This window comes from Talpa europaea, assembly GCF_964194135.1.
Source record: "Talpa europaea genome assembly, chromosome: 9".
NCBI classification, from domain to species: Eukaryota; Metazoa; Chordata; class Mammalia; order Eulipotyphla; family Talpidae; genus Talpa; species Talpa europaea.
In genome coordinates this window covers 78404137-78431442 of record NC_140076.1, presented here as the reverse complement: position 1 = coordinate 78431442, position 27306 = coordinate 78404137, and the positions used below count along the sequence as shown (strand labels likewise).

The window sequence follows — 27306 nt, the reverse complement described above, 5'->3', positions numbered from 1 at the left end:
TCACACCACTGCTGTTTAAAGATACTTTTGCATTGTGCTCACATTCCCTTAAATGTTGTTCCCAAAGGTGCTTAGCCTCTAGCCCAACTGGAATCTCTGGAGAGAGGCAGAGACAGTTTGGTGGAAAAAATACAGGGGTGGGAGTGGTAGGGGCGGCAAAAGTGGTAGGGGAGAAAGCAGCCTTCCAGTTAAAAATCAGCCCTCAGTTTCAAAGGTCAGCTTCGGGCAGGCTGGCCTCAGGCGGAGTCGGGGTCAGAGGGAGGAGCAGCGGCAGGGCAGGAGTGGGGTGCTCTACATCTCATTCAGGTCAAGCAGAGTCTGGTCCAGCATCCTTTGTGTACAGAGGTGCTCCTCTTTGGTGCATTTCAGTTTATCTAATGGGGGTAAAGGAGAAAAGTTACAAAAGCTAGAAGTAAATGTCAAGGTCTACCCAATCTGCTCCCATTGCAGGGAAGCTGCAGACTAACAGAGCAGCTGCCTTGTCAAGCCACAGAAGTGAGCTATTGCATCGCTCAGTTTCGCAGGGCCTCTGGCTTGCCTACTGAAGTTGCAGGTACTTCTGGGGGAGGGAGCTGGAGACTTTTAGCAGTCATTTCTTCTCCTTCCCACCCCCAATCAAAGCTTTCAAATTTCTCAATTTGAAAAGAATAACAGAGAATCCCAGGAGCCATAGGCATGCCCCAAAAATTAGAAGGGAAAGGAATAACTGGTGGGATAAGTAAAAGAACCCCCATAGCTAAGTCAAAGACTCTCTGAAGAAAACAAAGCCAAGAGCCAAGAATACAACACCGAAGAGAAACTTGCAAATATAACCTTCACTGAGATTGTTGCAGGGCTATTGTCCCCATGGAGCCTATGACACAATTAGTTGTAATTAAACATATAAAACCAAGAAAAAGCAGCAGGAGGGAAAATGTCAGGAAGAAAACCAGTGGCTGACCATTAAGGAGAATCTAATCTGCCAGCAAGCAAACCACTTTGACTGCTCCAGAGAGGTGGGAAAAATCTTCAACTCAGACAAGAGGGTAATGGCAACATATCTATTTAAATCCCACACCCGGTTCTTTCTCTTCCGTTTTTACCACCCATCAGAAGCCCCCATCCCTGGGCCTGCAGATGAAGCAGTTACAACATCTTGTCCAGTCAGTCCTTTTATTGTTAGAAAACACTCATGCAAGGGAACATATCCTAGAGTCAGTGCACAAGCAAAAAAAGGGAAAAAGGGTAGAAATAGATAACTCCCAAGTTTTCTCATCATAATCTCAGGCCCCTCCCTTGATCACTGATAATCTCTTAAAAAGGGAGAGAAATGAAGTATTAACTATTCCAACTTCACAGCACCAGTAGGAAGTCAGTAATATACTAATTGCCCTGATTAAAAAGCAGTCTGCTTTGGGCAAAATAATAACATTATTTCAAAAAATCAGCTTTTTGCTGGGGTCCAGGTCAGTGGTGTGAGCAGTAAGCTCGGTTTAATGGGCATCAGTGAGCCCTGCCCATCAGTCACATAGATCATGCAGCGTTAGCTTCAGCTCATTAGAAAGCAGGCGGTTTCGCTCAAGTTGGCTGTAGAGACGCTCTGCAGCAGCAACGGACAGGAGGGGGAAAAAAAGGAAAGGAAAAAGAGGAGGAGAAAGAGAAAAAGGGAAGGTTAGTAGAATACCAGAAGTAAATTTTGAGACTTTCAACTAGCTGGTATACATAACATGCATCTGTAAGGCAGGATGGGTGGGAGGAGGATTTGGACAGAGCGCATTGAATCAGTCAGTTGGTGGAAAGACCAATAGAGGAGTAAAATAAAAAACTTAGACTGACAAATTGGTAAGACAACATTTTGAGAGAAAAAAAACATCTCCACAGTGTTGATTCCCTGGGTTGAGAAACTTAGATAAGTAAACAGAGCAAAGGAAGGAATACAGTAGGCGCAAAAGAAATACATTTACAAAATCTGGGCTTGAAAGAAAACAAAGTAAACAGGTCAACATTCTTCTGTAAAAGCATCCACCAACAGTATCATGAATGGTAGAGTGTGCTAAATATGTCTAACCTAATCAATTCTTCTGTACTTTCCAATGTTTCTTCTTGTTAAGTGTTGAGTAACCCATCATAGTGGTCTATCCAAGCAAAACCCAACTTCCCCTTTTCTAAAAGAACCCCAAACCCCCTTAGAACCAATAGTGTGTCCAGCTCCAGAGAAGGTAAATTATTGGTATAAGTCCATCAAGATGATCTGCTTTTCCAGCCTCCCTTACAACTAGGTGTGACCATGTGATCCACTTCTGGCCAATGAGATGTAGGGGCCAGTCTGCAGGGGACTTCCTGAACACAGATGTGATAACTAAGGCTGCATGTTTCAACCTTAAGAGAAAAGGCCAAGGAAACCACAGAACCCCTAGCTATACCAGGCCTTGCTCATCTAGACTTTTATTATGTGAGAAAAATTAATCTCATACTTAAGCTACTGTTCTTTATTATAACCAAAAGCATTCCAGATAGCAGTTAAGTGCCTAAATCCCCTGGTCTTATCTGGATTTTCTATTTGAAGGACACCTTAAAAAAGGGTATGGAGAACACAAATCATGTGACCAGCAAAAGGATAATGAAAATTTGGAGATAGGGAGGTCAAACTTCTTCCAAGTCTCAGCCTCTAAAGTTTACAAGTTTCTTCCTGTTTTATAGTCTGTTTCAAAATGGCCCTAGGATCTCAATGTATGTTTTGTTTCTGCCTTAAAATCACGTTCACTTGTGGGCTAACTGTGAGCATTGCTCAGGTACCTTGCCTTCTGGGCTAAGGTTCCCCAGTTCCACATTGAAGCTAGGGATCAGTATGGTCTTAAAACTTGCTACTTTATGTATACTATCAAAACAAAATATATGAATAAAAAGACCTTGGGAGGGAATAAAAAATAATTGTGGGCCTCCCTGGTGGCGCAAGGGGTTAAGACGCAGCCTCTGCCACACAGGTTCGATCCCCGGCTGGCCAGGGAGCAAACCACATGGCACAGCAGACCTTTCCTGTCTTGCCAACTGCTCCCCTCAGAAATATAGTTCAGTAGATCTGCCTGTTCTGTTCCCCACTGTCTCTGGTGAATCCTCTCATGCCCCACACCTCTAGCCTCTACCCCAGCTCTTGTATGCATAAACAAATCTTTAAAAAAAATTGCATTTAAGGGGCAGAATTTGTGAACTTTAAAAATTGCACTGCCCATTAATCAAGTGGTTCTCAGTAAGAGTGATATTGTCCTTCCACTCCCCTCAAGGGATATTTGGATGTATGGGGCAGGTTTTAATTGTAACAGTAATGGGTCCTACAGACATTTATTGGGTAGAAAACATCTCAGAATTAACCTAGCCTAAACGATAAAAATCCACTATTTGGAAATACTTTTTTAACTGTGATAAGCTCCGCAAGGCCTCTAGTTGGGTCTGTTTTATTCATTGAGGCACACAACAAACAGCAGAGGTTTAAATTTATTAAATTTTCCATGTTGTTATATTACATAAAGATTACATATGCAGGGCCCCTCCCTTGTAGCACAAGGGGTTAAGATGCAACCTATAAAGCTATCCGCAGCTCTGCAGCACCAGTTCAATCCCTGGCCAGGGAGCTACCCACATGGCGCAGCAGACCTTTCCTGTCTCGCCCACTGCTCCCCTCAGTGTATTTCAGTAGATCTGCTTGTTCTGCTTCCCACTCTGTCTCTGGTGAATCCTCTCATCTCCCCACACCTCTGGCTTGTACCCCAGTTCTTGTATGAATGAATAAATAAATCTTTGAAAAAAAAGATTACATATGCAGCCTGACTCTTCTGTAGCATCCATAGCCAAATTAGTGTGACTTCCACCCCTATCTTAAGATCTTATCCCTCAAAACATACTAGTCAATGAGAGTTTTATCCCATTTAGGGAAAAAATGAAGGGATGGAAAAGAAGTGAGAGCATTTTTATTGTCTGGTTAAACACCGAACATACAAGTTCCCTAAGAATTCTATGATGTCACAAAGATAAATACCAGTTTGTTCCCTGACCTTGAACTTAGTAAGCTTTCTCCCTCTATTATCTCTGGTGACTAAAAATTCAGGAACAGATAGCAGCTTACTGAACTTCTCAGTTCTCTAACAGCAAAAGAAAAAAGATAAGCCAGGAATCCAGTAGGTCTGATGTTCCTCTAGCTTGTGTCCAACTAGGGAACAATTCCATGGATGCTAGACATCCTTAGGCTTCACTGGTTTGAATTAGGTCAATTTCATTCTTTAAACAGGAAAGGGGGAGTGGAGGGAGTACCTGGCATAGAGAGAAGTTAGTTAATCAACCTTAAAGGAGCAAAGTTCAAGAAATATGGAGAACAGATTTTTGCTTGTTTTCATAACTCCTCCCCCCCCCCCTTATAAAAACAATGGGGAGTATTCAACCAATATCACATAAAGAGACTGGGTGGGACTAAGTAAGATAAGGCCGTCCAATAGAAATGGTCAGTTAACTAGGGGTCTATCAGTTAACTTGGGCCCAGTCACATTTTGTTCCTCACCCCAATAGTAACAAGGAAGGGAAGAACTGACTAACACATCAGCCTGTGGTTCTTTCTTAGAAATTAAGAGGAGCGTTAGGAGGTCAAGCACTTTGCACTGAAAATAGCATCTACGCTTGATCCCATTCTCAGAGCTGGTCTAGGCTGAGGTAACATAGGATGGCTACCAAGATACAAAACATTAAATCAAAGAGTAAAATAGAGCAAACAGCATTTCGCATTTCTGGATCAGCTATCCTGTTTTGCTGGTTTCTCTATGGACTGACAAGTCATGCCCATGAGGTTCAACAGGAGCCACCAGAAACATATAACACCTCACTTGTCTCCTAATTTCTTCCCATTCTCTCTCACTTCATTCCTTTCCAAGAGCTATTCTCTATGCCAAAGTCAACTCCTTCTGTTCAAATGTTAAAAATCTTGAGCTGTACTATCCAATGTAGTTGCCACATTTGGCTGTACTATCAATGTACTATCAATATCAATGTGGTTGCCACATTTGGCTAACTGAATTTAGATACAGTGGGGGGAGAGTGTGGCAAATTAGGTAAAGGAGTTCAACTGGTGATGAACACGATGTTGATTTACAAGGCTAAATACCTGAAACCTACATTATAAACCAATGTTACATAAAAAAAAGGACATAAAAGTAATAAAACATTAGCTCCTCTGTCACACTAGCCATGATTTTTGAGTGTTCAGTAGCCGTATGTGGTGAAGAGGCTACTATATTTACCGTATTAGACATCACTGTCAAAAGTTCAATTTTTCATTACTGATCTAGACTGTGTTTACTGCCTTTTTCTTTCTGTCAATTCACTCTTATGCTCCTTCTTAAAATATAGCTCCTCTCCTTGAAATGCCTATGGTATCAGCAACATCACTCCATCTGCAGTTGTCTTCCTTCCCAGTCTGTCTACCAAAGTTGAGAACCACCAGAAATCATCTAGTCCTGACCTTTTCAAAGTATGGAAGCTACTCTTTGTCCTCCTATCCCTCCAATCAGCTCATTTCCCATTTGGCTTCCTCCTCTACACAGATTTCCTGTCTTTTTACATTTGCAGTTGTCTCTGAGGGTTCTAATTCACTTCCACCGCCTAAACTACCTGCCACCCTTTTTTTTTTTTTTTTTTAAAAGATTTATTTATACAAGAACTCGGATACAGGTCAGAGGAACAGGAGGGTGAGAGAATTCACCAGAGACAGAGTGGGGAGCAGAACAGGCAGAGGGACCAAAGACATTGATGAGGGGAGCAGCAGGCGAGGCAGGAGAGGTCTGCTGTGCCATGAGGGTTTCTCCCTGTCCAGCTGGGAATTGAACTCGCGCTGCAGAGGGCGCGGGTAGCTTCACAGCACGGCGCTCAACCCGCTGCGCCACCAGACCTGCCACCTTATAGGTTCCCAAATTCCTCTTATATCCTTTCTCCCCATTAAGTCCTATAATTTTATTTTCACTGGGATACTTGCCAGTTGTTGAAACTTCTATTCTTCTCTACCTTCCTCTGTCTTCCCAAACCAGGACAACATGACTTTCCCACATCTTTAACACAACCATTTTGATTTTTTCAAAACCAGTCACCCTTGATTTTTTCTCCTCACTTTTAGTGACCAGGCGCTTCAAAATGCCCATTTTTGCAAACACAACTAGTACTCTAGTTTAAATTATTTTCTGGGATATTGAAATAGCCTAACCCAGTATTTTTAAAATATGGTATAGTCACTACCAGTGCTATGTTTTACTTAAGGTAGCATATATTTGTGAACGTTAAAAATTTTATTGGGCCTCCCCAGTGGTGCAGCGGTTGAGTGCTGGGTTGCGAAGCTGTCCACAGCCCCTGCAGTGCCAGTTCTATCCCCAGCCACCGGGCGAGGGTCCCACATGGCGCACAGACCTCTCCTGCCATCCGCTGCTCCCCCCAGCAGTGTACTTCGGTCCTTCTGTCTGTTATGCTCCCTGCTCTGTATCTGGTGAATTCTCTCACCCTCCTGCACTTCTGACTGTACCCAGTGCTTGTATAAATAAAATTAAATTAAAAAAAAAAGTAAAACTGCAAATGCTTTTAAAAAAAATTTTATTAACTGTATTTTAATGTACGGTCGAATAAAACACTGCATTAGGGCCTCCCTGGTGGTGCAAGGATTTAAGACACAACCTACAATGCTATCCGCAGCCACTGCAGCATGAGTTTGATCCCCGGCCAGTGAGTTACCCACATGGCGCAGCAGACCTCTCCTGACTCACCCACTGCTCCCCTCAGCAATGTATTTCAGTCCATCTGCCTGTTCTGTTCCCCACTCTGTCTCTGGTGAATCCTCTCACCCCCTGCACCTCTGGCCTGTACCCCACTTCTTGTATGCATAAATAAATCTTAAAAAAAAAAAAAGAAACAAAAACACTGCATTATCAATCTTTGCTTTCAGATTAGAATTGGTAAAGTAATAAAACAAATTTGAAAACAAGAATAAATTTGAAAACAATGGTGTAGGCAGTATATGAACATGGGCAAAAATCATTACAAGTGATGTCAGTGATTGAAATTTGGACTAATCATCATCTTAATGGATCACTTGCACAAAACGCTCCTGTACCAAATTAACTCTTCCTATATGCTACTCAGACCAGAAACATATCCTTGTCCAAAATCTCCAGTGGCATCCTCATTACCTACAACACCTATTCTATCTAAAACCACTTTTACCGCACCCTTCCCAACTCTATCTCTGCTGCTGCTTTTCATTTCTCTTTGACTGAAATGTTTAATATCCACTACTCCCCAAGAGAACTCTGTTGAGAATTCAATCTTTTAGAAAACAGTAAAAACAAAGAGGCAAGCTTTAACATGTTTATTAAGTATCTATTATGTGCCTCCTGCCATGAGACTCTTAATCATCCCTGGTGGAATCAGTCTCCTGCCCCCTCTAAATCCCACACTTTATTATTTGTTACACTTACCACACATCATTTTTAGTTTTCTATACATGCCTCTCTTCTACTAATTGAGCAACCCCATAGTAGGGATGGTGCCTCCATCTTTATTTCTGCCCCCACCTAATTACCCTGTGCCTACAAGACACCAGTAAGTGTCAGCTAAATAAAGGACACCTTATCTTAATCTCAAAGGCTATATATCAGGAAAAAATAGTATGAACTGAAAAAAAATCTGAATTCAATGAGACCTAAAGTTTAAATTAGGAAAAAATTTTACTTATTTGTATCTGTTTAAAAGAAAAACCAGTTTCAAATATATATTCTGCTGAGAAACTGGAGTAATAAGTACTGTAACACACAGATGCTTAGATAAGTACAACTGATAGGTACACTATGCAGTCTGAACCCTGTCTGCTGTGTAAATTGTAATAGTACTTTCTAAAACATTGATACTTAATTCCATAACACAAACTGGGAACAATTTCACCAGCAGAAATTTACCATATTCATGTATGTAATACATTATCACGACCTTACACACATATTTGAAATATGCATGACTGGTTGTTTCAGCTTTCCCATAATCATTTATCACTTGTCTTATATTCCACTAGCAAATAACAGCAGACAAATAAAATAGTAATAACCCTCAAATATGTAAGAGAGGCTTAAAGAAGAAAACACACAACTACTGAATATAGTTTTCCTGTGACTTGGGATGATGTAATTAGTTGATTTTTAGTGGGTCCGCCAGGTGTTCTGAGGATACACCACTTGAACCACTGGTAAGAAGGTAGAAAATATGCATTGAGTGGCACTTCACTGGTCTCTCAACCACACTATATCAAAGGAGGTGAGTTTGATGAAGAGATGGCAACATTCCAGCTGAGATGGTTTAAGAACCTGGAAGTAAAGGACTTAGATGATCTTGTTCAGCTTGAGTGGTAAAACTAGAGCTGCCACCCCACTAGTCCATATTAATGGACTCAAATAGTATAAATGTCAAGAAAAAATGGACACACACAAAAGTGGCTTTGATTATATAAATCAGAGGAAAGTCTTACCATTGCTACATCACACCCCCAAGGCTCCTGCTTAGCAATAGCAGCTTTGCCAATGACACAAATGCAGGGTGGCATGAGGCTTCCAGTAGCTTCATTTTAATTAGGGGAGTGGGGGTGGAAGAGAATACATAAGTTGCTTTGTGTCCCCCCCCATCGTAATGTATTGGGGACCAGCCAAGGCGACCCAAATGGAATCCAGAGCAAGTGGGACGTTGGGTTCCCCAAGGAAAGGGAGCTGATCCAGAACAGAGCTGAAACGGTGACAGTTATCTGTATGAAAAAGTAAGGAGACGCTAGGTGAGAAGAACTAGCATCAATCTAGAGAGTATTTTGAGAGACGGGGAAGAGAAAAAGGGAAGAGTGGCAGTAGAAATGATATAAGAGAGCCAGACACTACAGCCTGAGTCATTTGGCTTCTTTTCAGGGTTAGTGGAAAAGAAACAATGGCAGATTAGCTTCAAGGATCAGGCCACAGCAAACAGATGAAATCCCCAACGACTCTTTGGTGCTTTTTACAACCTGGCTTGCTCTGGGACTCAACTCAATTTCAAGGTGAATTTGGTATTTCCAATCATGGGTGTCTGCCCTGAACTTCTGTATCAGGGCACAAACCACACTCAGCATGCCTGAGTTTTGTTATCAAAGTCAAGGCCCAAGTCACTGGCTCTCTGGGCCTTATTTCCTTAGCTATATTATGACACAATTCTATCTTCAGCACTGTCCCTTCTGAGCTCAATTTGAGAAATAAATAGAAAAATCATGGTGTTGTAATGAAGGGACTGTGAATAAAAAAAAATTTAAAACTCAGCTTTTGCCAACAAGTAACCAGCACCAATGCTTTAAAGATAAGGGCGCAGAGTCTAGTTTCCAGAGGACAAAACCAAAGCACACTATGCACAGCCTGTACCCCCACCCACCCACAAGCCAAGGTCCCAGCCCCGCTCTGCTGTCAGATAGTTACATAGAGGTCATGTCATTGAGGGCGTGGTCCAGCTCCTCGCTAATGGCCTTGTACTTCAGTTTCTGGGCATAGAGCTCATCTGGACAGGAACAGGAACCACGGGGAGGAATGAGGGGGTAGAGTGAAAGGTATCAGAAGCAGATGAAGAGAGGGAATCATTAGAAATTAAGAAAAGTGTGATCGTGGGTCTAATAACCAGTTAGGAGAACATCTATACTGTCATGCCTGGCCATTTTCAGGTCCACTGTTTCCCATAACTTCTTGATACCGCTAATCGATCGTAGCAAGGGTTGAGACTCTGGACAGAAATTCCTAGTATCAAGACATTCAAGAAGATACCGCTTCCACCCAGTTAACCCAATTTCTAGCGATGACAACACTTAATTTAATAAAAATAGAAAAATGAGAAAAGTACACATTAATATTCAAGCACTTCTTTTCTATCTAGCAAGCAAGACCAGGATTCTTGACCCTTTTGCTCTTCAAGTTGTCTCCCCAACCTCTCCCACATTAAGAATTTCCTGCTACCCAGAGAATACCAAAGGAGCACACCTCAGAGTTCTCACAGCAAGTGCACTTTCCCTTTTTAGGGTGAATGCAATTGCCAAACTGTGGGGACAGGAAGTATTTAGAAAGCATGAGTTGAGTAACTCTGAGACATGGTTATTCTACAGCTGCATCTCTTGAGAGGGGCTCCACTAACAGAAGGGTAAACAGGGTTGCCAAAAGTAGCCGTGGGATGATGACGTATTCTGTCGCCTTCTGATAGTATGGCTACCATTTCTACCCAGAGACTAAGAACTTAAGACTACTAAACCGGAAGTAAATGCAACCACTATCAGTATCCTCCAAAGAAAGGGCGCAAATTCCAGAACATTAGGCAAAGCCTTATTAAAGGAAAAAATCAAATGTAAAGTAAATCTAAATCTAGAGTTTAACCCACTTTACATAGCTATGGCATAGGACAGGGCACAGGCTGCATGCCAAGTCACTACCAAACCCCTTTCATATACAGGGAGAGAGGTTAGCATCCAATGGGCAAGGACTTCCTCTATATTCTTTATTTTAATCCCCACCCCAGGATCCATACCTTCCAAATCATCAATTGTCTTTTCCAGCTTAGCTACCGATCTCTCAGCAAACTCAGCACGGGTCTCTGCCTGGGAGAGATATGAAATCAGTTAGCCCCAAGGAAGAACAAAACCCGTAGAGAAGTATGTAACTGCTTCTACCGTCTAATTCTACATCTTTCAAAACCAAAGCTAGCCAACTCAATTCTTATTAGTTCCTTATACCTAACTCTGAATGTTTTGTGTCCTTTCCTATAATCCCTCAGCTTACCTCCTTCAGTTTATCAGTAAGAATCTTTATTTCTTCCTCATATTTGTCTTCTTTTTGAGAGTACTGTAAGAGAGGTAGAATAAAAGTTTCAGAACAGAAATTACCCACACAGACAGTACCCCCCTCCCTATATTACACTGAATATTCTCTTGGATTTAATGTGCTGAATGGTCCATGAGAAAAAACAAGGCCCATTTCTGGACAAAAGATGCATCAAATCTACAAAGCAATGTCCTCAGAGCCATGATACCCTCAAATTAGAACCCTCCAGGACTTTTAATTTTTAAAATGGACCTTTGTTTTGGTCATATTTAGTTCAACCCAGGGAGGTTTTGCTCCTTTTTCTAGCTCAATGTGTAGATGTGGTGACATCCCAAGGTCACATGGTACAGATTCCCACATAGTGGTAAGAGAAACTATGTCTTGATTGCCAGTTAGGTCTCAGATTTGACACTATCTGTCTGCTAGAAAACCCCAAAAGGTCCCATGATTATTGTTGTGCAGTGCAGCATTATCAGCCTAAAGAGAGCAGAACAGGCATCTGAGACCATGAAATTATTTTAACTAAAGCAATCAAAGTGCACAGGAATTAGCATTAGCCCCAGAATCTGGATAGAGGGTAGATGGGTAGGAAGTGCACCGTTCTCACTGGATTATGTAAAGAATGGGTGCCTCCAGTCTCTCATCAGGGGCAGGGCTGGGCCCAGGCCCCAAAGCCTGTCACTTTCACTAACCAGCCCCCTACCTTCTCCGCCTGAGCCTCAAGAGACTTGAGGTTGTTGGTGACATTCTTCAGCTCCTCCTCCAGCTCAGAACACTTACTGTGAACATTTTAAATACCGCAGAAGAGGAAAGGGTAGAAGAGGAGAATAAAAAAAAAAGGGAGAGAGACACACAGACATGAATTGAACCTATATGTAGAAAGAGTTGAAAGGTATACTGGGGAAAAGAGAAGTTCCCAGGTCATCTGAGCAAGCATCAACCCTCCTCCCGCTACCTTAGGACATATCAGGAGCTGGGCCCTGCTGGGCTAGGACTAAGCATGTTTGGATAGTACTAAGAAAATGCTTGAGAGAAATCACTACCAGGAACAAGTTATAACTGCTACCTGGAGTGGAGGTGGGAACAGATGCCCAACCCAAATAGTCCCCCAAATCACCCAAAGGGAGGAGAGCCTGTGGAAAAGCAGTGAGGCAACTAGAAAAAAAGAGATGAAAGATGCCAAGTAAGTGGAAAAGAAATGGAGCATTCCATGAGGAGATGAGAAAGCACTCAACACATCAACCAGTGGAGGGGAGGCAGCTGCAAAACAAAAACCAAACCAAACCACACCACACCATACATATAACCTCTCTGTGGGTTCAATGGTTAGTACCTTTTCTTCAGCAGCACTCAGACACTTCAGGTTCTGGTCCATCAGTCTGATCTGCTCATCCATCTCTCGGCAACGGCTGTTAGTGATAGTCACGGGGATGGCACAAGCCAGGTTGTGGGGAGGGAGAAAGGTCAAAAAGGAACACAGCAAGAAAACAAGCAGCAAAATGGAAAAAAAAATTCAAAAAATGGGAAGAAAACACCACCATGATCATGGTATGTCATGTCTGGGAAAAGGGAACACCAGGGGAGTACAAATAACTATGCATCAGCACTGACTTTGTTATACAAGGCCCAGAAGGTGCCAACAGGGGAGCAGTTCGTGTCTAGCCTCACCCTAATATCCCAGTAAATTAGCAAAGTAAGAAAAAGAGACAGATCTTAAGTCAGGACAGCCACTTGAGTGCCTCAAGGAGCCACAAACCCACGTAGAAGCATGCCACAGGGCTGTCGAGCTGACTGCCCACCTTCAGTTAATCTCTGCTTCCCCTCAATTTGTAAACCTTCCCAAACAAGAAATAAGTCTTATGTATCCCCATCATCAGTCCAGACAGTAAAAAAAAAGCCCAAAACCATTCTTAAGTCCTAGAAAAGTGCAACAGGTGACTCCTACTCTTTAGGCCTTGTGTAACAAGGTTGAAGCAATTTGCTAGTTTACTCACATTCGTGCCCAAGCCAAAGGGGAAGGGACAAAATGGTATGATAAGAGTTGGGGAGCAAGATACTCACGACTCTGCCAGCTCAGCTCGTTCCTCTGTGCGTTCCAAGTCTCCCTCAATAATCACCAACTTACGAGCCACCTACAGAAGACCCAGTTATAGCTCGGTGAGGCAGAGGAGAAGCCATTCCCACTCATGAGTGTCTTCAGAAGTCACTGAAGAGGGATGGATAAAAAGTGCCTTACCTCTTCGTACTTCCTATCTGCCTCTTCTGCAATGTGTTTAGCTTCTTTGAGTTGGATTTCCTGGAGTTCCATCTTTTCTTCATCTTTTAAGGCTCGGTTTTCAATAACCTTCATACCTCTGTTAGAAACAAGGACAAATGTAGCCCCGACACCCTGGGTTTGTCATCAGCTACATTCAAAGGGACCCAAAATTGAAGGTTTTAAAATCCATTCCTCTCAACTTGCTGCTCAAAAACAATTTCCCCAACACCATCTCCTTTAGTTTATTTTAAATTTCTTTCTCAAAAATAAGTTTTTCTCATAAAAATTAACGCTCACATTGGGGCCTCTCTGGTGGCACAGGGGTTAAAGATAGCACTATAGGCTATCGCTAGCCACTACAGCATGAGTTCGATCCCTGGCCGGCCAGGGAGCTGACCCACATGGTGCAGCAGACTTCTCCTGTCTCATCCACTGTTCCTCTCAGCAGTGTGTTTCAGTAAATCTACCTGTTCTGCTCCCCATACTTTCTGGTGAATCCTCTTAACCTCCTCGCACTTCTGGCTTACACCCCAGTTCTTGTATGCATAAATAAATCATTTTAAAAAATTAATATGCATTTATTAAAAAATGAAGTATTTACATGTACAGTCTATGGGCCTAAATTTAAAGTCTTCCTACTTCTAGTCCTGTTCAGAGATTTTCTGACTTCATAATCCTTCCAGAAATGTTTTATAAAGATAAAATGCAAATATACTCATCCCTGCCCCAAAGGACCATTATACCATTCTGCAACTAGTTCTCCTCACTTTAGTGTATACTAGCTGTCTTAGTCATCTCTATAGCTGCACTATGTTCAAGTACTTTTGGCAGGGCATTTTTCAATTCTGAAAAGCCTTCATTTGATCCCATGCATGTCATCCCATGCCTCTGCTCTAGCTTAACTCACATGTGACAGGAAACCAATCAGCTCTTTTCAAAGATGAGTTGTAATTTGGCTCAAGGACCGCAGCTCTAAACCCTGGCCATACATTAAAATTATCAGAGAAACCAGGTCCCTCTACGATGGATTCTGATTGAAATGGGGAGGGAGCTAAGCATTCTGATATTTTGAAACTCCCCTATGACCCTACATATATCGCTCCTATGATTCTGATAGAGCAGCCAGGGTTGAAAGAGCTTATTAAAAATACTGACAGCTGAGCTCCACCTCCAGAGCTTCTGACTCACAGATCAGGGTAAGAACTGAGAATTTGAGGGCCTCCCCGGTGGCGCAGCGGTTGAGCACTGGGTTGCAAAGCTGCCCGCGGCCTCTGCAGCACCGGTTCGATTCTCAGCCGCCAGGCGAGGGTCCCACATGGTGTGCAGACCTCTCCTGCCACCCGCTGCTCCCCTCAGCAGTGTACTTCATCAGTCTGCCTGTTCTGCTCTCCGCTCTGACTCTGGTGAATTCTCTCACCCTCCCTTGCTTCTGACTGTACCCAGTGCTTGTATAAATAAATAAATAAATCTTTAAAAAAAAAAGAACTGAGAATTTGAATTTCTATCAAGTTCCCTGGTCCTGATGGACTGAGACATGATTTTGAGAATCATTACTTTAGAAGAACTAATCTCACAAAATAGCTTATGATTTTGGGTCTCCTTGGTGGCACAAGGGGTCAAGCACAGCACTATGAAGCAACCCACAGCCTTTGCAGCACAAGTTTGATCCCTGGCCGGCCAGGGAGCTGCCCACATGGCGCAGCAGACCTTTCCTGTCTCGCCCGCTGCTCCCCTCAGCAGTGTGCTTCAGTCAGTCTGCCTGTTCTTTTCCCCACTCTGTCCCTGATGAATCTTCTCACCCCCCGCACCTCTGGCCTATACCCCAGTTCCTGTATACATAAATAAATAAATCTTTAAAAAAAAAAAAAAAGGAATAAAAAACAGCCTATGAGCTTATGATCCACAAAGTGGAGGTTATACTATGATCCCATTTAAAGATCAACAGATCTCTTTATAGAAAAACACCAATTACGAAAGAGTCACAGGGTCCAAGTTACCCTTACACTATCTTCAAGGGGAGAAACTACACAGAGCAGGAGAGAAAATAGGTATTCTAGAATATAGGTTACTATTTAAAAAAAAAAAAAACAACAAAAACAGATCTATAAAAGGAAATCTAGATTAGAACCAGTATGAACTTTCGAAATTCACACTATCAGGCCCCTCTACACACCTCTCACTCTCATCAGCAGCTTTTTCAGCTTCCTCCAACTTTTGCAGGGCAGTGGCCAGGCGCTCCTGAGCACGGTCCAGCTCCTCTTCAACCAGCTGGATCCTACGGTTCAAAGAGGCCACCTCAGCTTCAGCCTGCATTTGAATGAAAGAATGGAAAAAAGAAGTAGAGGCATAGTGAAGAGAATTCCAACACTGGGGTTGACTACCATGAAGGGTTTATGACTATAAAGGAAAAAAATTTCTAGCAGGGAAGAACCTGTCTTAGCAAAGATGCACATAAGATCTAACAGACAAGTTATATTTAAATTTGTGTCTATATATATCTCCTCCCTTTCCCATCAACAAACTCCCATATGTTCCACAGGAAGAGTGTTTTAAAACTCCGTTCCTTGCCCAGTCCAGTGTCAGTTAGTACCACCCACATTCTGGATTCAGTTCAAATTCCTGAACACACTGGGATCAAAAAAGGCAGCCAGTGAAGGGTTTCTTCTGCTTGAGCTCTAACTTAAAGGTGTCTCAAATCTTCAGCAACCTTCTTATACGTGTCTCATAAAATGGAAAAATAAGCAAGGTTTCTCAAAGAGAGAATACTGAACTAGTTATTACTTTGGTGTTGGACTTAAACGGATAACCCTCTGTTCACCTTCTCCTAATCCACCATGAAGACTAGCCAAGGGAATAATATTTTCCAGACCAGAAAAAAAAAGAACAGAACACTGGGATGCCTGCCCGATCCCATTCCTTCAACTTCTCCCCCACCCCTACCTTTTAAAAGTTGACAACAAGGAGCTTCTAGCTAAAATTATCTGCTTTGATGACATTACAGAAAAGCAAGGATCAGAAGGGAATGTTTCTTTCATGCCTTCCACCATCCCTCCAACTTTCTGAATTGTGAGTCCTTTCTATTCCTCTAGTCATCCCCTTAACTTCACCCTGCAGGACAGCTTATGACAATCCTCTCCCTGGCCTCCTCTGCACAATGAGCACAGGCTACAGTCCAAGCAAACCCATGCCTCCTCCTAGGCATGGAATAGGAAAAAATGAAAGACAGAGGCAGCCCACAAATGGGTGAATTCTAATGGCAGCAAAGCCTACCTTCCCCCACACCTTTACTGGTGGCAGGTCCACTGACTGCCACAGCATACAAGAATTTAATCTGCCCTGCACACCACCCAGTTCAGATGCTTATCCAAGCGCTTGGTAAACATGATCTTTCTTCTCCAGCCCAGATTCAGATCGTACTTGAATTCTATTACCCTGATTTCCTCCTGGCAGTCAAGGGTGGGGGCAGCTATAGAAATAATCTGGGCCACCAGTCCCTACAGGGAGGGCTACAGTCCAAAAAGCTCCTTTTAAGAATCAGGTTATCAGCACAAAACTCCCAAATACAAACAAGGGAGGTTCAAGGGACTAGAACTATGTAACCACTAAACCACAGCAAAAGAAAATCGAGAAGTCTACCTTAAGCTAAGAAGCCATTTGTGTTTCTAACTACACTACTCAAACACTATAAAGGCAAGTATTTTCTGATTGTCTTTTCTGGAAAAGCAGGCGTTCACAGGACAACACACATTTTGCCTCCAGCTCAAAAAGGCTGATGGGTCAAGATTATGAGAACAAGTTAGGCTGTCAGACAAGAACTGTGACACACTGCCAGTACAAAGATTTACATCCCTCACCCCAGATGCCTAGAACTAAAAAAAAAAAAAAAAAAAAGAATGGAACCAGACTGGAGGAAGCTCATGAAATCTAAGTCCCCATCCAGCTCACCAGTAGTTACCCAAATGAAGTAGAAGATAACAAGCTATGGGGGCGGGGGTGTGCAGTTTCCATGACAACCAGCTGGCTCGGGCAGTTAAGTCGGCATTTACAATAGAATTCCTAGCAAGACTGAAAAGGGAGGAGAACACACATCTTCGTGCCCTCACAAGGGCATGCGCACAGCCAGCAGGTCTGTATCAAAAGCAGAACCCAATGATGGGAGTCCCAGCAAGAGCTTGGGGGACTGGGGTGAAGGTGGGGGTGGGGAGGAGGTCAGTTGCTGTTCTCTTTTTTCTACTCCCACAGAGGGTTAGTTCTCTTTACAATTAAACAAAAGTCTGCAGAATCAAGATGTTAGTACTGGTTTAAAGGAATAAGGGAAGACACCTGACTTTTGCCTCTAGCCAGAACCTATGCCAGAACCACAATGCCTGGCCTTTGAGTCAATTAAATCATATCAAGCCTTAGAGTGCGACTAACTTCTGCAAAGCAGAAAAAGAAAGAAATATGGGAAATAATGGGAAACATTATGCTTTATGTTTTTCTAATCATCTGAGGTTTAGCATGTGGTTCTGATCTTCCAGTCTACCTACCTCTGAGCAGCTTGGAGGACACTCTCTAAGGTCCTTCCTTCACTGACCAGGAAGCAAAGATTCCCAAGACAGGAGGGAAGGAATGCAGCAGCAATTCCATCACATTAGAAGATGGCCGACAACTGCTTCAGCTAGGAAATGTGTGGTTTAAAAGCTACCATCCTCCACATAGGAGGATGTTCCCCACAAGCCTACTAGACCCCTTAAGGCAAGAAACTGACAGGGACCGGGTGCTCAGACACAGGCAATTCAGGGACAAAGGCAGAAAGGTATTAGCCTAAACCTGGCATTCTGCCACTCTGGGTTTCTCTTTTTAGACAAAAGCCACAGATGAAACTCAAAGGAAAAGAGTAGTAGAAAAGTTCATCTTGAGCCCTGCTAGTAAAGGACTTCCCCAGTCACTGTGTTCACAAATGTATCTACTCAAAGAGATACTGGTGTCCTTGGGGACTTTAAATTTTCACAAGGGGAAGAAAGGGAGTAGAAATATCAGCCCCAGAGTAAACAAAGGTGGAGCCCAAAGGAGGCACTCAGAGCAAAGTGCTAAGTGCCTCTCCCCTGCGGGTGCAAGCTCTAGTATGAGGGGAAGAAAAAGGTAATCAACCAGAAAGCAATTCTAAACCAAAGAAAGGGTTACATGGAAGATCACACAGTGAGATTTTTCTTGAAAAAATAAGAGAAAAATGGGCCCACCAGACCCCCCAAAATAGGAGAGAGCCACACACACTATTCAAACATTTTTAATCCCCTCCAGAGAGTAGGATTTTGGGAAAGTGCCAGAATCGAAAGTGCTGCTCAAAGCCCACTCCCTAAATAGGTTGGGTGAACTGTACACTTAAAAATGGTCAAAATGACAGACTTAATGTATTTTTACCGCCACCATCAACAACTGAGAAAGACTGCATTTAAATGTCAGTCTCCTTAAGTCTAGCAAGAAATGCAAAGGGAACTCAAAATCGAAAGTGGTTTCAACAAGGTGCTACACTGCCAACGGCTGAAGAGAGAAAAATAAAGGGGCCCCAGAACCCGATGTTTAAAACTTTGGACTCATCCAGGTTCACAAGGGATGGATGTTCACACTAAGCAAACAGAAAAATAAAGAAGTGACAACCCCACGAAGTGAGATACCGTCAGGGAGTGCTGAGCTTCCGGCTCCAGAGGGAGGCGCCGGCAAAACTCACATTCCTGAAAGCCCAAAGAGGATAGCAGGTGGCCTAATCACCCCCTCCCCCTTTCCCACGGTATCTTCTCTGGACCGGTTCAAAGTTCATTAGAGCAGAGCAGAAAGTCAAAAGATCAGGCTTCCTCAAGCTTAGGAGTAGAAAGATAGTGGTTTCATCAATATTTAACTATCACTCTACTTCCCCCAGAGCACTTCCTCACTAGACCTCAGTTCAGTAAGCAAATTGGTAGGCTCTGAGAGAGCGAGCAGCTTAAACATCTTAAGTTTGTTCACAATGCTACTTACCACTGAAGAATCATTAAGGGTGGGGTGGGAGGAAAGGAGCCAAATTTTCCCACCAGGAAAATGACCAAATCCTGAGGAATTTGGGCAGGGGGTGGAGGTGGAGAATGGGCCATCATTTACCCTAGAACTACTCCTACGGTGCCATTATTTAAATGTTAAGCCTAAGACTGCAGTTTAATACAAGGTTAGTTTCTTCATCCACTCTGTCTTCCCCTTTAAGGGGATCTTGTCTTCAGAACAAAGGAAATGAGAAAGTGTCACCAGTCATAAGCAATCACCCAGCAGATCAACCTCACTATAATTGATAATTAGCAGTTAGTGGCATAATGAACAGAGGGAAAAACAGAGAAAGGTGACTGAGGAAGACAACTCCAGTATTTCCATGCCCAGTTATAAAAACAGTATCCTAGCAATCTTAAGTATTAACCTGGAGGTCTACCCTGCTACCCCTTCCTTGTCGTCTCTCCCCAATATTCATTCATAGTCACCCCCCTGAGAAGCAGCCAATATGAAGGGAAGAAATTACTAAGGGAAAGAAGGAATACCAATGAACCACAAGAGTTCTTTCATTAGCTCTTCAAATTTTAGTAAGTTACTTTCCTCTCCAGCCTCAAGATCCTCCAAAACCAAAGCCTCAACTCAGTAGATCAGCTCCACCCACTAGGCTGCACCCTAGGCTTGGAAAATATTAGGGCTTACTAAAACTAGTCCCCCACTTCTGAACAGTACGTGGGTTCCAGAGTCACCATTCATCTCTTCAACATTTATGTTCCAGCTTTCAGCTGAACGAATATTTATTTAACTTTAAAAAAAAAGACACTGGTGGATAACTGAGAAAGTAGCACAGTAACAAACATCACTAGTGCTCTACTGGGAACGCATTATTATGTCCATCAACCACCAAGTTGCCTAGGTCAACCACATGCACTCGCTTATCGGTTCCACCTGGAGTAAGAATTGATGACTGGTTCGATTTGCATTGATCATTCTTCAGTAATATGGCGTGATTCTGGCAGAAGTTCGAGATCATCACACGTAGGGTCAGGCAAGTTGTGTTGGCTCCAACATTTGCACTAACAAAGGAAGTGAGGTACAATCTCCTCCCTTCCCGCTGCTCCTAGATGGAGTGAGCAGGTTTAGCAGTTGCACGGTCTCCGGGTAAGAGGAAAGGGCCCCAGGCCGGAGGATGGGAGGGGCTGCTGTGGCCTCAACCTCCTCCAGGGAGGGCACCACGCTTCCTCTCAGCAGACTGCTGCCTCATTTCCTGAGCAGGAGGAGTGAACGGAAAAGCTGCCAGCAGGCCAGCCGGGGGCTTTCCGGCGGTTCCCACCCCCCCAACCCCACCCTTTCACAGTTAAGTTCGGCAAGGCACTTCTCAGACCAGAGAAGCACCCACCTACTCTCACACTAGGACCGGAAACCTCAAACTGGGGCAAAGCCCCCCTCCCCCTTTCAGGGGGAAGTGGGGGAGGGAGGCCGCTGAGCCCCTCCTCTGGCCGCGCCCGGCTCGGAGGGACTGAATGAATGAGCTGGGAAAAAAAAAAAAGAGCAGGAAAACCACACCCAGGGCCCGTGAGGCTCAATTCCTTCAAAGGTCAAACCTGCTCGCCCGCCCACCCAGTTGCTCCGATCGCCCTAGCACTCAGTCTCCCCCTCGCCGGCTGAAAGTCCGACTGAAGCTAAATCCCACGCATGCTCTGGTTTTCAACTTAATCTCCGAGACGCGGGTCCTGGAGGGCTGTGCTCTACCGCAAAAAAAAAATAAAAAAGGGGGGGTGGACTCAGACCGCAATGCCAGCTGCTTCAGCGCCTGCCCCTCCCTCACACGCCTCAGTACCTGTTCCCGAGCCCGCCTTTCTCCCTCCACTTCCCGCTGGAGGCGCTCGGCCCTCTCCTCTGCATCGTCAGCCTGCTGCTGCAGAACCTGGATCTTGCGTTTCACCGCCTCGATGGTGGTGATCCCGGCCATGGTTCCCACCCAGCTCCTGCTTGCACTTCGGTGCCTGCCTCCTTCGCTCGGCGGAGCAGCCGCTTCTCGCCCCTACTTCCGCCTACTACGCCCTGAAATACCGGAACTTAGCCTCCCACTCGCCCGGATGTGACGCTACCCCAGTGCGCTCCCAGTCTGGCAGGCGGGAAGGCAGCGTACCGGAGGGAAACCCGCGGCGGGAGCGAGGGGCGCACCTGCCGGTCACCCAGGGCCACCGCTCCCGGCCTTTCCCTGGGGCCAGCAAAGGGGGGCGGGGTTGGGAAGGAGAGCTACCATGGCAACCGGAAGGCACGTGGTAGTCTAGCCACTCCTACCAAGCGCGCTGCCCACAATGGTTGGCCTACAACCAAGGGCAGCGCTGTGCTGCTCTTACACCCCCAGAGTTGCCTCCCCACCGCCCCCCACCCCAATACTGAACCGCAACTTGGCGGCTAGGCAGTCTGTAGCCTCTCCACAATATAAAACATCCTACAAACCTCTCCCGCCTTTATCGCCACCCACCCCACATAGGCTCTAAAACTAGGTGCTAAGAAAATTCTAGACTTTCTGGGTCTCATATTTTCAAGACTCCGCCACCCCCTGCAGTCTCCTTTCAAAGATGGCTCAGGTAGGCTCTCTCAGGTCTCTTGAAAGCAAATAAAAGGGATTATGGGAGTGTAAGAGACCGGTTGGCAAAGTTCTCATTCTGTTTGGAATCAGTTGTGAACTTAAGTGTTCTATTTAGAATACTGGTCTTTTCCCCTGTTAGCTTTTGAGTAAGTAGACTACTTACCAACCTGTAGTCCCACCAAGCTTTGAATGATTCTGGATTGATCACCACTTACAATTCCTTTGATAGGTGAGGAGCGTGTCTTATGCCCCTATTTTATCAGGAAGAAATCCTCTTATAGACCACCGTTACCAAGTCCTTTATCCAACGGCAAGATACCACTGCCTGGAAAGCTGTACCAAAGAATTGAGCTTCCATTCTGTGTTACAACATTCACAAATTTCACTGCCTCTTCTACTTCCAGATAACCCCATAAAACTATTTATAAGTTAGAAACTACACAGGCAAGCATTGCCATATGGAAATTTTAGAAGCACGAACCGTAAAGAGATGAGAATTTTATTATTTCCCCTCTTATTTTTTTGTATTCCTCCCACCTTCCCATAAGTAATAGTAATAAACCTCTCCTCCCGTGCAGTTTGTAAAACAGAGCTTAGAATTGATACTCCTAGTCCCTGAAAGTATTGGTGGATAAGCTAGGTGCAGCTCTCATTTTCTGTTTTTTTCTTTTTCTTTTTTTTTAAATTTACTTACTTATGCATACAAGACTTTAGGTGTAGGCCAGAAGTGTGGGGGCGGGGGGGTTGAGAGGATTCAACAGAGGCAGAGTGGGGAGCAGAACAGGCAGATCTACTGAAATACACTGCTGAAGCGGGCAGCTGGACAGACAGGAGATGTGGGTCATCTTCCTGGCTGGGGATCAAACTCATGCTGCAGTGGCTGCTGGAAGTTTCATACTGCACCACCAGGGAGGCCCACTTTCATTTCCTGGTTTTGAGGACACTCCTTCAGAGGCTCTGCCTTCCTATCTCCTTTTGGAAATACTGAACAATAAGACTATATAGACAAAACAAACAAACAAACAAACAGCTCAGGCAGACTAAGTAATTTTCTTGGTAGAGTTACCTATACACTTTGATTTCCCTCCTCCTCTCCACCCCAGGTTCTGAACCTCAGTAAAATCTTATCAGTAGAGGCCTCCCTGGTGGTGCAGGGGTTAAAGTAGCAGCACTATCAAGCTATCACTACAGCACAAGGTTGATCCCTGGCCAGGGAGCTAACCCACATGGTGCAGCAGACCTCTCCGGTCTCACCCACTGCTCCCCTCAGCAGTGTATTTCAGTAGATCCACCTGTTCTGCCCCCACCCCCACCCCCCGGTAATCCTCTCACTTCCCACACCTCTGGCCTACACTCCAGTTCGTGTATGCATAAATAAGTAAAAATAAATCTTAAAAAAAAAATCTATCAGTAAACTCTATCAAGATGGCCTAAGAATTTTCCCAGCTCTTTAGAGAAGTCTGATCAGAGAATGTGGAAGCAGAAATGAGGCTTTTTTCTTCAGGTGCTGATCAGTAGGGGGCACTATGGCATCTGCCTTTTGCCTAGCAAAGGCCAGAAGATCTCATCTTAGACAAACCAAAGGGGTGTTGAGAGCACCACTGCATTCCTGAGGCTAGTAGAGTTGAACAGATAATCTTCCCTTGATCCAGAGAAATAGGTGGATTGACTCCTGGTAGTCTCTAAAAGCATGGTGGATGGGCACCAAGGGGTGCTATTTTCCTGGTGACCAAAAAATACAACATATCAACAGGTGTATGTATATGTCCATTCCTGCCTCCTTTCCCATCCCTCCCACCTCCTATCATTTAAAAAAAGGGGTGTTATGGGCCTCCCTGGTGGCGCAAGTGGTTAAGACGCAACCTATGAAGCTGGCTGCAGCCTCTGTAGCACGATTTCCATCCCCAGCCAGCCAGGGAGCAACCCACATGGCGCAGCAGACCTCTCCTGTTTTGCCTGCTGCTTCCCTCAGCAGTGTACTGCAGTCAGTCTGCCTGTTCTGTTCCCCACTCTGTCTCTGGTGAATCCTCTCACCACCCCCAACACCTCTGACCTGTAGCCCAGCTCTTGTATGCATAAATAAATCTTTAAAAAAAAAAGGGAGGGGTGTTATGATGATGTCCTAACCACTGCAGTCCTCTTACCCTTGTTTTTCCCTAAACAGCTTCTGATTTCATCTCTAATTGAAAGGACCTTCAACATGGTTTTATATCAGTATGAATGCCCTTGCTGTCACTGAACTATATACTTAAAAGTGATTAAAAAGGCAAAATTTATGTTATGTATATTTTGCCACAATTGAAAAAAGGGGAGGGGGAAGCTTAGAGAAACACAAGGCAGGAAAAAAAAAGTTTGGACTGATCTTGCCACACCCTGTCCTTTCTTTGTTTAAGCCTTCCTAGCAAATCCTATGCTTTCCAGAAAGCCATCTCAGATAACCTGAACTCCCTGTGTAAACACACAGTTACTGACTACCTCCTTCCTCTCTTCCCCTCAAATCTACATAAAAGCAATATGCTCCCTTTTACTTGCTTATGAATCCCAAGGGCAGAAGCACAGTCATGAGCTTCCTTTGTATTGGAACAGAGCACCCTCCCCCTCAAAGATGTAATATGGCTGATGACCCTGACCCTTGCTCTCTGCTTTAAACCTTGTTGCTGCCTCCTTCCCTATTCTGGGCATTCCCCCCAATTCCAATAAATGCCTCACTTTCCTTGTTTGACCATTTGAGATAGGGAGCCAGCAATCATTTTCTGTAAAGTGCCACATAATAAGTATTTCTGGCTTTTCCGGCCATTAGGGTGGTAGAGAGAGCAAGTAGACAATATGTAAATGAATGGGCATGGCAATGTTCCAGTAAAGCTTTGTACAAAACCAGGCTGTGGCAGGATTTACCCCATAGGTGGTAGTTTGCTGATTTGAGAAAAGAAACCTGTCTTCCTGCTTCCATATTAACCCGTGCTAGCAGGCTTCCTGCCCATAGCTTGTTTTCCTACATGTTTCTGTGGGTACTTATTTACTGCCTTGATCAGAAACTTACAAGGCGATGATAAGTTGAGTTAGTTTATCTTACCTACACTTTACATATTTAAATCGGTTTTGCTGGATTCATATATAAATGACTATGTCTAGGTTGGGGATGGGGTGTGTGTGTGTGTGTGTGTGTGTGTGTGTGTGTGTGTGTGTGTGTGTGATTATAGCACACAGAATTCATCCCCAGGAAATTCCTTTGTCTTTCTGATGATATTGGTATATTGCCTTAGAGCTTCAATGTCACCCTCTGCCTCCTGAGATCTCAGGTTAGACTTGTTTGTTCTTTTGTTGCTCCTGGAAACGCTTCCTCAAGCCCACACACTAGCTGTTTCAGTCTAGGGACGTTTTCCCAGAGAGTTATTAAGCTGACCTTGTACCAGTTTGTGAAAACTTCTACCCCCTTGCATGTTTGTAGGAACCATAGAGATTTATCTATCTATACTGGGAGACTAGGTTAGGCAACTCCAACAGATCATCAAGCACTTTTCCAAAGCCCCGTGGGGGACAGAGGGAGGTCATCTGTGGGTTTTGATTTGTTTTTGCAGTTTTCCAGGAAGAGAGAATGAATAATTTACAGTGGCCTAAACTTTTGGAAACTATGAATATACATAATGTTAAAGAGCCTTGAACCTCTAGCTTGATGATGTATTCAACAGTTCTCATCTCTTCCTGGGGCCACTGAAAGTGACAGGAAGCCAAAGAGGAGAGAGGAAAGACCAAACGTGAGGATCCAAAAACATTTGTGAATGGTCCACCCTGCTCTCTAGCTATTTTGCAAAACGAAATGTGATTTAAAAAAACACATGTTCATATTTTCCTGCTAACTCAGTACTGAGAATTGACTGCATTTTCATCAATACTGGGACATTCTTTTATTACTGTAGGAGTTCTATGGTACTTTTTCCTCCAGAAGCCTTTCCTTTGTCTTTCATTAATCTTTGCAGTAAACTTCAAGGTTGAAGATGAAGGCAAGTAGTTGTTTACAGAATAACATGAAATGGAAAAGAGAATTTATTTAATTCTTGTATGAGAAAATTCAGGCCCTGAATTTTCTGAGTAATTTAATCAAGGTCACAGAGTAAGGTCCAGTGGTAATAACTTTACCTCCTAAGAGTCCTTCTTATTTCTGTTACATTACATCACTCTAAGGTCCTCTTTGCTACCCTGTGAGCAGTGCTTCCTGTGGCATCTCCCTGGCATAAAGGCTGTACCCACATTGGCCGAAATAGATAATCCCACACAGGACAGGATCAATGTGACGTGTTTTGTTCCATTGTGAAATCTGAGTTGGCTTTGCAGAGCAGATGAGAGATGAGAGATTCCCTACTAATACACATATTTGCATGTCAAACTAGGAATGTGGCATGGGGGAGGAGGTGGGATAAGTGATAGCAGACTGGACTAGGAGTCCCTTCCCTTTGTCTAGCTCCTGGGAAAGATAATTAAGTTCCTATGCTGCGAGTGGGACAAAAATGAGACTTCTACATACTTTAGGAAAGAATATGTATGCAATTATCTATGTACGTTGGTCTGTGAACCCACAAGCATACATAAGTCCAAATGCATTTAGAATTTAATTATATTAACATGAAGATTTATATGTTTCAATTAAGCCCACTCCATACCCCATTTCTAGTACTCACATCAGCTGCCTTCTTCTCTGCCAGTTCCAGCTTCTCCTGGGCATCCTTCAAAGCTTCAGAATACTTGTCCAGTTCATCCTCCGTCCCTTTCAGTTTCTTCTGCATGGCTGCCAGCTCATCCTCCAGCTACAGGAGCCGCAAGAGTCATATACATGGCATACATACACAACAGTGCAGACTCAGACCCTGGCCCTGGGCTCTTGAGCTCTGACAAACCCCTGAGCCCAGCCTCTGTGTTACCAACTCTCACTGAGACACACTTCAGCAACTGCCCCAGGAGTTATGCTATGGCTTTGGCTTGTAATCCTGTGATCTCTGACCAGATCATGACCAAGTCATTTTAGGTTTTCTTCCAAGATGCTGTGATGGTAAATATTTTAAGATTTAGATGCCTGTGACTCCACTTATGGGAAAAGAGATGTTCCACACTAACCTCCCACCTTTTCCTTTGGGAATTAGGGGATTCTTCCAAAATATCATCTACTCCTACTTAAATCCAACAGACACACTGTGGTTCAGAGGGAGCCACTGACTTTCCCAAGTTTGACCAGATATCCTAGACAATCCAGTGAAGCTGGGGAAGAAGAGGAGTCCCTCCTACTCAAAAGAACAGGCTGGCACCAGGGGTTACTGCCTTTCCCATGAAAACTCTCTGCCATCTCTTGTTCACCAGCAAGTGAGGGAGATCAATGCCAGTCCTTACCTGTTTACTTCTTTCTTCTGCCTGCTTCTGCTCAGCTTCTGCTTGCTCTGCCCGATCCAGAGCATTCTCCTTGTCCAACTTCAGCATCTGCATCTTTTTCTTAATGGCCTCCATCATCAGCAGTGGCTGTTGGTGAACTCACCTGTGAGCAATGGAGAATTGGAGACTAGGGCACAAAAAAGAGGGGCTGACTGGGTGGCCAGGGGTTCTCC

At 44.0% G+C, this 27306-nt stretch overlaps 1 protein-coding gene across 12 annotated transcripts; it reads right to left on the bottom strand.

The window, feature by feature from the left end:
* Window positions 1-291: 291 nt before the first annotated feature.
* On the bottom strand, window positions 292-27211 carry TPM3 (tropomyosin 3; the record flags this gene model as incomplete). 12 transcript variants are annotated; one of them, XM_084243234.1, is made up of 9 exons in its annotated part: window positions 292-374; window positions 10570-10639; window positions 10821-10883; window positions 12196-12271; window positions 12924-12994; window positions 13099-13216; window positions 15293-15426; window positions 26392-26517; window positions 27095-27211. In XM_084243234.1, the coding sequence occupies 9 exons, from the start codon at window positions 27209-27211 to the stop codon at window positions 292-294; spliced, it is 858 nt and encodes a 285-aa protein (XP_084099360.1). The 12 variants fall into 12 exon arrangements, with proteins under 12 accessions (XP_084099360.1, XP_084099362.1, XP_084099365.1 ...); XM_084243236.1 differs by lacking the exon at window positions 12196-12271 and adding an exon at window positions 11566-11641; XM_084243237.1 differs by lacking the exons at window positions 292-374; window positions 12196-12271 and adding exons at window positions 1500-1579; window positions 11566-11641.
* Window positions 27212-27306: the final 95 nt, after the last annotated feature.